Source organism: Anolis carolinensis, chromosome 1, assembly GCF_035594765.1.
Source record: "Anolis carolinensis isolate JA03-04 chromosome 1, rAnoCar3.1.pri, whole genome shotgun sequence".
NCBI lineage: Eukaryota > Metazoa > Chordata > Lepidosauria > Squamata > Dactyloidae > Anolis > Anolis carolinensis.
In genome coordinates this window covers 92754323-92768576 of record NC_085841.1, presented here as the reverse complement: position 1 = coordinate 92768576, position 14254 = coordinate 92754323, and the positions used below count along the sequence as shown (strand labels likewise).

General features: G+C 41.0%; 1 protein-coding gene across 6 annotated transcripts in view; it reads left to right on the top strand.

The window, feature by feature from the left end:
• The first annotated feature begins 493 nt into the window (after nt 1–493).
• Nucleotides 494–14254, top strand: part of pkib (cAMP-dependent protein kinase inhibitor beta) — a 75752-nt gene continuing 61991 nt past the window's right edge. Inside the window, exon 1 of one of the 6 annotated variants that reach the window (XM_062979297.1) lies at nt 494–918. In XM_062979297.1, the coding sequence (XP_062835367.1) occupies nt 528–918 (391 nt within the window). In that variant the 5' untranslated portion in view covers nt 494–527. The remainder of the gene's footprint in view (nt 919–14254) is intronic. The other 5 variants (XM_062979306.1, XM_016997541.2, XM_016997540.2 and 2 more) reach the window with 5 other exon arrangements.

The following is a 14254-nucleotide window of genomic DNA, read 5'->3' as shown; positions in this document are numbered from 1 at the left end:
AAAATATACAACAACCCGATCATTTCTCTCTTTGGATCTAGAGCAAGCATGGAAAATGTGTTGTTGAAGGCTTTCATGGCTGGAATCATGGGGTTGTTATGTGTTTTTCGGGCTGTATGGCCATGTTCCAGAAGCAGTCTCTCCTGACATTTCATCCACATCTATGGCAGGCATTCTCAAAGGTTGTGAGGTATATAACCTCCTGCTGTACAGCCCGGAAAACACACCACAACCCAGGCATGGAAAAGTTTGGCCCTCTGGGTGTTTTGGCCTTCAGGTCCCACAGTTGTGGGAGCTGAAGTCCAAAACACCTGGAGGGCTGGTTTGCCCATGTCTGTCATCTAGAGGCTCCCTCTGTATCCAGATGTCTGTAGATGTGGGCAAAGCAAGGCGATGGATGACCCCCTCCCTCCCTCTCTCCCTCCCTCCCCCGCTTCCCTGCTGCTTTTGCTGCTGCTGCTTTTTACGTCAAAGCGGGTTTGAATTGTATGTTTGTGTCCCTGTCCAGCGGCGCCTCTCAAGGCAGGATGGGCTCGGGGACAGCCCGCCAGGCAGGCACACTTTCTCCTCCTCCTCCTCCTTCTTCCTCCTCGGGGACGGCGGGAGGGGAGGGCTTCGCTGGAGCTCCTCAAGAAGCCGCCCGAGTTCCCGCCTCCTCTTCCTCCTCCTCCTGCTGGCCTTCCTCGCTCCTCTTCCCCCGCCAGCTGGAGCAGCTGGTGCCTTACGCGCGGCGGCGCCTCCTTCGCCAGGTTGCCTCTTCGGACGCAGAGAAGGAGGGAAGGAATAAAGGAAGGAAGGAGGGAGACGCGGCAAGGCTGCTGTTCCTGCTGCTGCTGCTGCTGCTGCTGCTTCTCTCCCACGTCCTTCGCCTCCTTCCCCGTCGCTCCCTTCTTTCCTCGGTTTCCTTTTCTAAAAGGGGTAAGTAAGTCCTGGAGGCAAAGTTTCCTCCTCGGGGCGCGGGGCAGAGGCGCTCCGGAGCGGAGCCGAGCGCGCCTGCCTGCCTGCCTGCCTGCCTGCCTTCTTTCGGGAGCCGCTCTTATGCAATCGCTCTGCGCGCCTCCGCTCGGGCGCTTCTACACCGAAGGTGGCTTGACCCCACTCTTTTGACGGCCCATGGCTCCGGGCTAAAAGAATGCCGGGGACTGGAGTTTGGCGAGGGCAGAGAAGGTTAAAAGACCTTGCAAAGCTACAACTCCACGGGGTCCATAGCATGGAGTGTCGAAGCTCCCTGCCTCCTACTGTGTTCGTAGCTGAGAATTTCCTCCCCTCGGGGTTGCGGTGAGTTTTCCGGGCTGTATGGCCATGTTCCAGAAGCATTCTCTCCTGACGTTTCGCCCACATCTATGGCAGCCATCCTCAGAGGTTGCGAGGTCTGTTGGCAGTGGGGTTTATATAGCTGTGTGGAAGGTCCAGGGTGGGAGAAAGAACTCTTGTTTGCTCGAGGCAAGTGTGAATGTTGTAATTAATCAACCCCCCCCCCCCTTAAAAACAAAACAAAACAAAAACAACAACATCTTTATTAAGTATTTTTCATAAAAAGTCATACATTAAAATCAATGGGGTGGGGGGGGGGAATAGGAAAGGAGAGGAAGAACGACAGAAAAAAGAAAAGGAAGAAATGAAGAAAGAGAAAAAGAAAATGAATCACCTTGATTGGCGTTAATGGCCTTGCCAGGTTCATGTCCTGGCTTCTTCCTGCCTGGGAGAATCCTTTCTTGGGAGGTGTTAGCTGCCTCTGATTGATTCATGTCTCGAATTCCTCTTTTTTTTCAGAGTGTTGCTCTTTATTTACTGTTCTGATTTTAGAGTTTTTTTTAATACCGGTAGCCAGATTTTGTTCATTTTCATGGTTTCCTCCTTTCTGTTGAAATTGTCTACATGCCCTCATTTTGGGAAATAGGGGAGGGGGAGGACGACTTTGAATGCGTCCTCTCTGTAGACCAGTGGTTCTCAACCTTCCCATTGAAATCAGGCAGGTTCCCTCCCTCCTGTCTTTCTGAAAGAGGACAAAAATGTGGTTATGGGACCAGGCATTTGAGCATGAGTAGCATCAAAAAATGAGATAAGAATATATGACCTACTGTCAGACCCCACATGAACATGGAAAGCACCTTAAATGTATATTTAAATGTATAATTATGTATATTTTAATGGATATTCTTAATTTTATTGTAATTTTTAATCTTGATGGAGTTTTAAATTTGACGACAACTGTTTTTAATGTGTATGTTTATATTGTAAGCCGCCCTGAGTCTCCTGATGGGTGAGAAGGGCGGGGTAGAAGTGATGTAATAAATAAATAATAAATAATGCCGCGACCTCCCCATGTTGTGGTGACCTCCAATCATAACGTTATTTTCGTTGCTACTTCATAACTGTAACTTTGCTACTGTTATGAATCATGATGTAAATATGATATGTAGGATGTATTTTCATCCACTGGACCAAATTTGGCACAAATATCTGAGACGCCCAAATTTGATTACGTGGAGTTGTGGGGGATTGATTTTATCATTTGAGAGTTGTAGTTGCTGGGATTTATAAAACAAAGAGCATTCTGAACTCCATCAACAATGGGATTTAACCAAACTTGGCACACAGAACTCCAGTGACCAACAGAAAATACTGGAAGGGTCTGGTGGGCTTTGACCTTGGGTTTTGGAGTTGTAGTTCACCTACATCCAGAGAGCACCATGGACTCCAAACAATGATGAATCTTGACCAAACTTGGCACAAATCCTCAATATGCCCAAATGTGAACACTGGTGGAGTTTGGGGGAAAATAGACCTTGACATTTGGAAGTTTTACTTGCAGGGATTTCTAGTTCACCTACAATCAAAGAGCCCCTTGAACTCCAACAATGATAGAATTGGGACACACTTCCCACACAGAACCCCCAAGACCAATAGAAAATACTGGAGGGATTAGAGTTCCTAAGACCATCAGAAATATGTCTTATCTGTTGGTCTTTGGCGACTCCTCTGAAACCCTCCTCACAAGCCCCTCAGGGGTCCCAACCCCCAGGTTAAGAAATGCTGGTCTAGATTCTCCCTACATTTCAAGGTGGTCCAGAACCCTGGAGAGAAGAGTGGAAGGAGGAAGCATAGTACTATGCCACATCTTACTAGCTTTACTTATATCTCAATGTTTTGGATGGTGGGTGGCAAAAGGAAAATGGTGTCTGTACAAGCCAACTATTCACCTGCCAGAATAGTTATCATTTTAAGCAGGTGGGAGAGAAGAAGGAGGAATGTTAATTTATGACACTGCCATTGTTGCACTAGCTCTATGTGCGAATGTTTTTATGGATAAGTGGCAAGTGAAAGAGCTGTTTGGCTACTACCCAGTGAGAGGGTTATAATTTTAGGCACTGGAAGTGCAAATACACTTTGAGCATCCCTTTTTCGAATATCCAAAACACTCTAAAATTGTCCACATGAATGACACAATTGCTTTCTGATGGTTCAGTGCTCACAAACATTTAATGAACAAATTTATGTTTGAAAAGTATAAAATTACCTTCATGTTTAGTGTGTAGGTGTGTAGGAAACATAAATGAATTTCATAAAGCTCTTCCTGCCTGAATTGAAATCTTCTGTGATGTACTTCAGCTTTTTGAATAGGAAAAGAAACCTGGACAGAGCTGGAAAACTGCCCAACAGTGGTTTCTATAGGGACGGGGCACAGCCAGTGAAGCAGAGAGACAGATTTGGCACTAAGGAATAAGGTTCCTCCATTCCCGTTTTACCTGAGATGCCCCCATCTGGGTTTTTTTACCCAGGTAGAATTTTGTTGGTACAACAACACCAACATGTTGAGTACCCCTTATCCAAAATGTTTTATTCAGAAGTGTTTTGGATTTTTTTTTTTTGGAATAATTTGTACTCTGAAATCCAAAACATTTCTGGATAAAACATTTTGAATAAGAGATACTCAACTATATCAACAAAATTCTACTTGGGTAAAAGCCCCAAATGGGGGCATTTCAGGAAGATATGTGGGGTTTAATTTTCAAAAAGATAGATCTGTCAACTGTTTCAATATGGAAAGGAAAGGTGGAAGTGCTACCTAGTGTCATCTTTCAAGTTAATCCATTTATTTTAGCACAAGCCTTCCTGGATCTCAGCTTGCTTCTTCCGATGCTTTGATTACAGTGGGCTGTCCTGAGTTGACATCAATGGAATTCCACTATCAACAATCTCCTTTCGAAGGGGCTAGTTGTTCATTCCAGTACTCAACTCTTTCTGAGTTTAAAATGCTTTCTACTACAACCCCCTTTCAACAATCGCGAGAGGTAAATTAAACTGTGAAAAAGTGACTTGTATGTGGCCATGCAGTGAGACTTGAGGCAGATAATTCTTGCAAATGATGTAGTTACAACATATACATTGACAAAGTTTATCAGCTGAGCTATTTGGCTGTAAAATGTAATAGACTTTGGACATGTTTAGAGGCACTCCTTTTAATTATTACACATGTAAACTGAAAAGAGACTTCCTTGTGGAGTCCTATTGAACACATCAGCTCACAATGCTGTTTGTGATGGGATGATGCCGAATGGGACCTTATCAGTCTCTTAGGGTGCATCTACACTGTAGAATTAGTACTGTATAACACCACCAGCACTAGTACTATTTGGCAGAGAAGGCTAAAGACCTTATAAAACTACAGGTCCCGTGATTCCATAGCATTGAGCCATGTCAGTTAAAGTGTGTCAAATTGCATTCATTCTATAGTGCAGATGCACCCTTAGTTAGGTCAAATCACTTTCGTTTTATTTCTTCTCACTGGATTCTATAAAATGGTATCGAGATGGTGAACGAGTTCTGCATGGCAGGGATGTTGTTGTAAGATGTGCTGAGTTGGTTATCAAGAAGGAAATGGGGCTTCTTTCATCTGCCCTTGATATCTTCTATATGGTTAGCTCTCTAAATTTTGTACCCAGGTTTTCAATCATTCATGGCTTTAAAATGCCCCCACCTGCAAATTCCAAAGGGAAAATCTTGATTTTGCCATTGTATATAAGGGACACCATTTTACTATATCATCGTGCATAATGGGACTTAAGCATCCATAGATTTTGGTATTCAGTGAAGGTCCTGGAACTAAACCCCAGCAGATACCATTAATGTTTCAGTTAATCACCCTAATTAGCATTGGAAATGTTTTGTCTCTTGCCTGGGGGCATCCTTTGTTCACTGAAACATTAATGCTGGCTCCCAGTGACAAAGGACTCTTGCCACACCCTGGACTCTACACAGATATATATTCTTTCCTTTCCTTACTTAGTTTATCCATACCTCACAACCTCTGAGGATGCCTGCCATAGATGTGGGTGAAACGTCAGGAGAGAATACTTCTGGAACATGGCCACACAGCCCGAAAGACATACAACAACCCTGCCAATCCTAACCTAAACCCCGTTTTCACAGGCTGGTTGTTATGTTGAGATATTACCCAAAACTGAGGGTCGAAACTCCAGTCTTTCCCCATAACCCTGATCTATGTTGTTGTTTTTTAAAGTCATGACCTGTATAGATTTCAATAACAGATGCAAGTGGATTGTTACGGTTTTAGGTAAAACAGGAATAGAGAAACCTTCTTCCTTAGTGACAGATCTGGCCCTCTGCTTAACTCCCTATAGAAACCACTTTTGGCAGCTTCCCAGCTTCTGTACAGGTTTTCTTCCGTATTCCAAAAGTTGAAGTGCTCCTCAGAAGACTCCATTACTGGCAGGAAAGGCTTTACAATAAAATATGCCAGTAATTTTTGGTTCCCCTGTTTTGGCTTTATTCTCTATTGGAATGAAGCCCTTGGGAAACTTCTCTGAAAGTGAAAATGGCCCTGAAAGTGGTTCTTCACACTTGGGAGAAAAGAATATCTTTCCAGGGGAAATAGCTCTCTCATCTCTCTTGAGGTGGGAAAGCAGTTATAACAAATACTAATGGTGCTGACACATGCTTTGTTAGCTCAGAAGATAAGGGGGCAGTCACTGGGAAGAATTCGTGTCTTCAAGTTGCCTGCTGACTTATGTCAACCCCATGAATTTCATAGGGTTTTCTTAGGCAATAAATACCCTGAAGTGACTTCATCAGTTCCTTTCTCTGAAATAAATATAACCCACAGCACTTGAAATTCATTGGCAGATTCCTATCCAAGTACTAATCAGAGCTGACCCTGTTTAATTTTCATGATCAGTTGGAAACTATTGCCTTTATATTGTTTAGGCTTCATGAGGAAAAGAGAATATCATTATGTTCATAAGTTAGATTCTCTTAGAATAGTCCACTAGGGAAGAGATATAATAATAATAATAATAATAATAATAATAATAATAATAATAATAAAACTTTATTTATATTCCACCCTATCTCCCCAAGGGGACTCAGGGTAGATTCCAACATACAATGGCAAGCATTCATTGCCTCCATAAAACAAACAAATACTGACATAAAATCCCAGAAAAACCCCACATATGAAAACAACATTAAAACCTAACATCAAATTGAAGACAAACATCAGTAAATTAAACCTAACATCAATAAATTAAACTACACGTACTCAAACAAAATTATATGATGACATAAAATCTGAACAAACAGCCACATTAATTTACAACTACTATAATAAACATGAATGGGCTAATTTCATCTGATCCTCTTTCAGTGGGGTCTGGGGAAGTGCTCCAGTTTGCTGCCCTTGCTTTTTGGGTCAGGGCTGGGGATCCTGTTTGGCAGCAAAGCCCATTGTGAAGGATGATGGGGGTTGCGGTCCAACATCTGGACAGCCACGTGAACCATCTGACCCTTTGGAAAGCTGCTCTGTAATTAGGAACATTTTCATCTTCTTTGCTTTGGACAATCATTGTGACTGCTATTTAGGAGTGGAGGCCTGCTTTATTTACTGAGATGCAAGGGAATGTCAATTTCTTCCTGTTTCAAAATATTTTCTTCTACTTTGCTTGACATTGCTCACTAAAATATTCTAAGCTGATCATACATACTGGCACAGTACTATTCTCCCCCCCCCCTCCAGTGTGGATCATTATACAGTCAAAATTAGAGGTACTGTAGTAGCAGGCTTGGGAGAAATATAGGAAAAGGGTTCCCCAAAAACTGGGGGGAAAATCATAAGTGGGGCAAAGACCTGAAAATAGTTCACTGGGAGCAGTGTGTGCTTAGAGGTGACACAGAATGCTGTCATTTGCAAATCTTTAAAAGGGGAGAGGAAAATCGAATGGAATACTGGGAAAGAGCATGGCTATTGGCTAACTAACTGGTTAGAATCCTGAATCAAAGTACTCCAGATCATACATTTTGCTGTAAGTCCAGTTTTAACTTTTAAAATTGCTTTTATAATAATTAATATGCTTCTATAGATAATACATAACTTACAAAAATAAGGAGCTTCGGTTTAATCAGCTGTCTTGAGTCACTCTTTTCTTCCTGAGCATTTTAGATCATGTATTATTTAGATCCCCAAAATGGAAGCTGAGGCCACCCTGATGTGCGCACACAGGGAGATAGATTTGGTCCTTCATACAAGCTTTTCTTGCTCAGTGAGGAAATGTGTACTCAGACGTTCCTTTCAATAAACAACTTTGGAGGAAAAGAAGAGTTGTTTGCTCAGCAAAGTGCAAATCATAATGAGCCTTTTCTTTTGTCAAAATGGTAATGATCTCATCACTTGATCTCTTATTCATCTGAAATGCACATTCATGACATTTTGCGATTTGTAGAGGCAGAGGAAGTACATACTTGCCTCTGCTTTCTTTAAATTCAACAATAAAATAATGTAATGCAGTACAACTCCCTTATCCGCAGATTTGATGTTCATGTTTCATTTACCCATGCTCCAAAAATATTTCCCCTGGAAGTATTTGTTGGCCTCTCTAGGTCCTCCAATGCAATTCTATGCTATGCTTCTCACCCAAGTATAGTCAAAATATAGGGTTTGCTAATGTCAATTGTTTCAGGTGCTCATGGGAGGGAGTCATACTTTAGGCATTTGAGTCTGTTGTGGATACGGCATCTCTTTATGATTTCCCCAATATAGTCATTTCCAGCCAGACTCTCTACAGATGAATTGGACTACAATACCCACTATCCCCCATGTTTGGGTAATGACAGGAGTTATAGTTCAACACACCAGAGAGACACCAGGGCGAAGGTTTCTGTGGGGTATAGCAGAACTCTGGTTTCCTTCCGTCTTTTTCCCATTTGATACCAGGGCATTACAGGGAATAGGGAACTTGGAAGTGAGAGAGCAAGTGAGAGGCCCGAGAAGACATATGCACAGCTTTGCTTCCTTAATAGCATGCTGCCTCTGCGAACACTGAAAGACTAAACAGGACCTTGGAGGTTGGGTCTAGCACAATGTATTTCTCAGAAATATATTTTGCTGTGGCAATTTGGCAGTGTATTTTCTCTCTTCCTGAGCAATGTGAGCATTAGGCTGTAATCATGCAGTGCTGTTTTTGGTAACCTGAAATGTATCTCTCTTTGCCAGCTTAATAGGTAGATTCACATGGCAGCCATATCATGTCTTTTTTACTGCTCTATGATGAGGTAGAAATGGTGACTGATGTAGTATCATTTGGTGTGGAGATATAGCGGCTGCAGAAATGTTGCAACTGTTAAATTTCTTTCTATGCACCTGAGGCACTGGTCTGTCTATATTTTTCTTTCTTTCTTTTAGCAATCTGGGTACAACTCCATTCTTTCCTCCCAACTCAATCTTTTCCTTCACCTGTTCTACCAACCTTTCTTATTTGCCCAAGATGTTCAGAAAAATTGAAGAGTAATATTTCATTTCTTTGCTGTACCACAGAGAACATAGTCTACGGTATTAAACTTTAATATTGTGCATTGATTTTTCCATTTTAAATCATGAAAAAAATTGATGCTGGTACTTTGCAGAATACATTTGAACCCATACTTTATGCTTGAGCCACACTGCAAAGTGTACAGTACTAATGTGTTTAATGTGTTCATTTTAAACATAGTATGAAAATTCCATGAATTCCATTATTAGGAACTTGTTAATCTTCAGAGCCTGTCGCCAGTTATGCAATATCCTGAGAATCTGGGGACTGGATATGTGTGTGTGTGTTTTCTGCTCACTACAGATACTGTGCGGATCAAACTTCCCCAGACTTCATGTTTTTATTTGAATTGCTAATATTCCTTTTGAAATCTCTGCCAGTCTCTGAAATTTCTGTTTTCTATTTTGACATGAACCAAAAGCGGGATTGTACCAGACACAAGTTCTTTAAAATACATTTTGAAAAAGTTTCCCCATCTTCAAATCCCACCCACCCAAAAGAAGTCTCTGTCCAGAGTAAACATAATTGGTTTGGTTTTGTAACAAGTATTCTAAAGGGGATGATAGTGAAATATGGTTTCAGAAATTTCACACCGTTTTAATCTTATTGAAAGAGTGACAAGCATGAAACTTTCAAAAACTGCTATTGTTTGTCCTAAATATGATAAAAACATAAACAAATTAATTGGATAGGATGTTTATAGTTGTGCTGCTTTCACAGAGCTGGTGATAAAATTGCCAAGCAAAGGACAGTTTCTTGGGACATTGATGTATCCCTTTCATGTAACTACTGCCCGTCCATCTCCTTCTTAAGTGCATTACAACAAAGTTTGAGAAAGTTGCTTTTTGCCATTTTTGTTGTTGTGTGCCTCAAAGTTGTATCTGGCTCATGGTTTTCTTGGCAACCTTTGTCCTTGGGGGGTTATCCAGTGATTTTCCATGGCCAGGCAGGGATTCAAACCCTGGTTTCCAGGAGTCATAGTTCAATATCTATTCCACTATATTACACTGGCTCAGGCTCTCAAGCAAGCAATTGTCATAATAAACCTCCTAATAGACCATAAGCTGAATATGAGTCAACATCAACAATGCAGTTCTAGGCTGCATCAACAGAAGTATAGTGTCAAGATTGAGGGAAGTCAAACGCCTACTCTGTTCTCCTTTGGTTAGACTTCACCTGGAATATTGTGTCAAGTTCTGGGCATCAAAGTTCAAGAGGGATATTGACAAGCTGAAACATTTCCAGAGAAAAGTGACCAAAATGATCAAAGGTCTGGAGGCCAGGCCCTATGAGGAGTGGCTGTAGGAGCTGGGTATTTAGCTTGGAGAAAAGAAGGCTGAAAGGGGACAGGATAGCCATGTTTAAATATTTGAAAGGATATCCCATTGGGGAGGGGGCATGCTTGTTTTCTGCTGCTCTGGATACTAGCACATGGAGCAGTGGATTCAAATTGCCGGAAAAAAGATTTCACATAAATAGTAGGAAAAACTGCCTGATGGTAAGAGCTGCTTTGCAGTGAAATGTGCTGCCTCAGAATGTGGTGGAATCTTTCTCCTTTCTGGATTTTTTTAAAACAGAAGCTGGATGGCTATCTGTTAGGAGTCCTTTGATTGTGTGTTCTCAATGGCAGGGGGTTGGGCTGAATGGTCCTTGCAGTCTCTTCCAACTCTATGGCCCCTTTTACACTGCCAGATAAAATCCAGATTATCTGCTTTGAACTGGATTATATGGCAGTGTAGTCTCATATAATCCAGTTCAAAACAAATAATGTGGATTATCTGCTTTGATAACTGGATTATATGGCAGTGTAGAAGGGGTCTTGATTCCTCTTCTACTTTTGTAATCCTACATATGGTATCGGTATTTAGTCTTTATTATTAATTTGTTTGCAATATTTGTTAGCAATTTCCTTAGGGTGTCCAAAGCACCAACCAGTTTATCAAAACACATCACACACAACTTCAAAACTGGAGTATGCCAACTAAACTTAGATTTTAAGGCTTAGATGCTGCAAATTAAACCAGGGAGAAAAAACAAGGAAAACAATAACCAGAGGGAGACTATCAAAGCAATACAATGCATCATTTAAAATTTCACAGCAGGGTGAAACAAGGAGAGATTTCTGAGAAGGAAAGAGAAAAAGAGACAGTAAAAGGCCACTGTGTTCCTAAACCTAGAAGTTTTACTTTTTCACCATATGGACTTTTAACCATTTATAGACTTGTGACACCCACCCCCCAAATTTCTGTTTAGTGTACTGTACTTGTCATCAATGCTTGTGTTCAGTGGGAAAAGGGCATAAGGATCCTAAGCACTATTGCTTTCTGAGAGCTCTGGATCAGCTACGAGGAAAGGACCCGTAGTGTGTGTTTTTGGTAACAGTTTCCTGGTATTAATATCTAACTTTCCCCCTCAAAGCTCCCAAAGTAAAGTAACAAATATGCAAAAGAAATAAACCATAGTTTGAAAATAGACTACATGTTTAAGAGCTTAAGTCCTGACAAATATATTTTTGATCAACTGTCAAAAGGCAGCTTACCTTTTGTATTACTACAGAGTGTATCTGCACTGGTTTGATCCCACATTCATTGCCATGGTTCCATGCTGTAGAATCTTGGGATTTATAGTTTGGTGAGCTGGGAATGTTAGAATTCTTTGCTCAAAAGGTCTAGTACTGTAATGTCGGGCAGGGCTTCTTAAAGTTTTTCACTTGGCTCTAGAATTTTTTTATGTGACCCCAGATATATAAAACAGGTTAAAAACAAACATTTACTGATAACAAGTGAGCATTTGTAGGGCTTGCTAAACAGACTGATTTCCCTTTTTATAAAGTCCAGCTGAAGCGTCTTCTGCAGAGTCCACTATAAATAAACACTGCTCAGCAGATCTATGTAAATGTCTAAAACAGCCACTAGGTGACGTTCAGAAATGGAACCCCAACATTGAGCTAAGTGGGACCCATTTGGGGTTGGGACCCATAGTTTGAAAAGCAGTAGGGGAGTGGACTAGAGTGCTCTAGCTGACGAAATGCTGGGTCACTCAAACTGCAAATCCCAGAATTCCATAGAATGGAGCCTTGGGAGTTTAAAGTGGGACCAAATTGTTATAATTGGGCAAAGTAGCTGTACCCCTCTCCCTCAACTCTGCCATTACTATCTATCAATATAGCTCTTGGAGTACAACAAAGAACAGGTCCTTACATTCAGAGTAGGCTGATATTTTGTATATCCTAGACTGAAGCTAGCTCTTGGATATTAAGGAACCATGTGTTCTGAATTTCTCTGCCAAAGGAACAGCCCTAGAACTCCATCTATGCCACTGATTTATAGTTTGAGGCTATTTATGTGTTATAAATTGGATAATCTGTGAATGTGGCCAAGAAAAGTAGACTTGCCTTGACATTGCTGAAGGGAGCCCACATGATGTACAGCTGGTTCCACAGCAGAATCGTCATTTCCAGATAAGAATCGAGCACAGGGGTAATGGAATTTATTTTTGAGATAGGGACAGCTTGATTGGGCTAGATCTGGCCAGATGTCGGCATGTTGAACAGCCAACCACAGTGTCACCAGCTAGAAACAGCTCCCTGACAGACTCTTGCTGATGAAGTCACTTCTACTTGTCACCCTGTTGTAAGTTCAGCAGAAGCAATGCCACCAGCAAGCCTCTGCAAGGGAGCTGCTTTTAGCCAGCAAACCAGCAGTGGTGTCCCCAGTGCACTTTTGGCCTGACCAAAAGAGCTCTGGGGACACTCCCAGACTGTATTGAGGCAGTTCCATAGCACAGTACTCCTGGTTATTTTGGAAAGTATAGATGCAGCTTGAAAAGTACTGCTCTGGACCATTCTCTGGTAATATTATTCTAACAACAACGGTTTTTCTGGGCAAGAAAAAATGTTCAAAGTTTTGAAATATTGCTAAACACAGATAAGACAAAGAGATATATTGTGATATATTCCTCTAAAAATAAGATACTACATATTAACAATCACTTATCTTTCCATGTTTCTATCATTGGAATATGAAATCAATGGTATATGAAATTAAATTTACTGTTTCAGAAAGCATTCATCCCTATCTGTTTGACATGCTCATTTAGTTTTTTCTTAGCATTGTGTATTCAGATTTCAGAATCTGAATGTTGTGTGATGGGCTAACTGAACAAGTTAACAAAATGAGCAGCACTGAAGTTATAGCTCAAATGTGAAAGTAATATTTCATCATTCGCTTTGAGAGTAGAAGTACATCGGTTTAGTGAGTCTGTTGAAGACTTAAACTTTCATTTTACTATTTTGGTACACTGGTTTTTTAACCCAAAGTGAGAAGACGTATTTATCCACTTTATATATCCTTAAAATGTTGTAGAAGCCTACCTGGAAAACCTATTCCAAATTAGAGACAAATAAATAAAATGAACACTAGCAGCTTCTCCCACCTTCTCGCTACTTGCCCTATAATTTGAAATGTCATGTCTCTTGGGGCAATTCTGTAAATATTGAGTTCTTTAATGGGCAGTGAGTCTAAAGTACACTGCATTACCTTTTCGACTTCCACTTTCCTGTAGGCGTTTACATCAGGGTGTGTGCATTGTCCCCTGGTGATAACACCTTTTAGAGCTTTTAATTCTGAGAGCCGTGCCTCTCACAGGAACATTCTGCCTTGCCATAGTTCACCATCATTTGCCAATTTCCTTTTAGTGGATGGGTAAGTAAAGAAAGGGACAAGACCAACCCTTTAGAGAGATTCTTGCTTCCTCTGTTATGACGTATAGTCTTCTGATCAGGGCCTTTTGTTTATGATCCATCAGCCAGGTTACAATCCATGTGACAGCCGTTGTGCAGCCAAGCTGATTATAAATGGATTTGGAGAATGGCTTTTACAAGGAACTGAATCAGACTTAACTGGAGTAAAGTACAGTTTATCTCCCACTTTCCTATCTCCTACTAATATGTTGGACTCAGAGAAATGTGTCATATTTGTCTGGGCAGATTTGTTATCTCAAAATCCATTTTGTTATCTTGGGTGATTTTGAAATCCCAGATACTGGGAGATTTTTTTTCCCTTTCACATTATTTGTAAAGAAGGATTTGCTTTACAATTAACAATATTTACCCTTTACTCTTCACTTTTGTTGTTAAATGGTTCACTTTTCCTGTTTCTTTTATAATTCTTTGTATTAGAAATGTGAAGATACTGCCTTTTTGTTTTCCTCGTCAAGTGGCAGTTTATGATACTATGTTGGACTAAGCAAATAGAAGTATCTTTCAGTTTTATGAATTGTATAGTGGCCCTCCCACACCGCGTATTTATACCCAGGGCATGTCTAATGCATGACTAAAAACTTCCAATGTGTATTTGTTCCTGGTAGACTATGTTTAGAGTATAGGAGGGAGGGATCAGTTAGGGCCCTTTCACACAACACAGTTTATA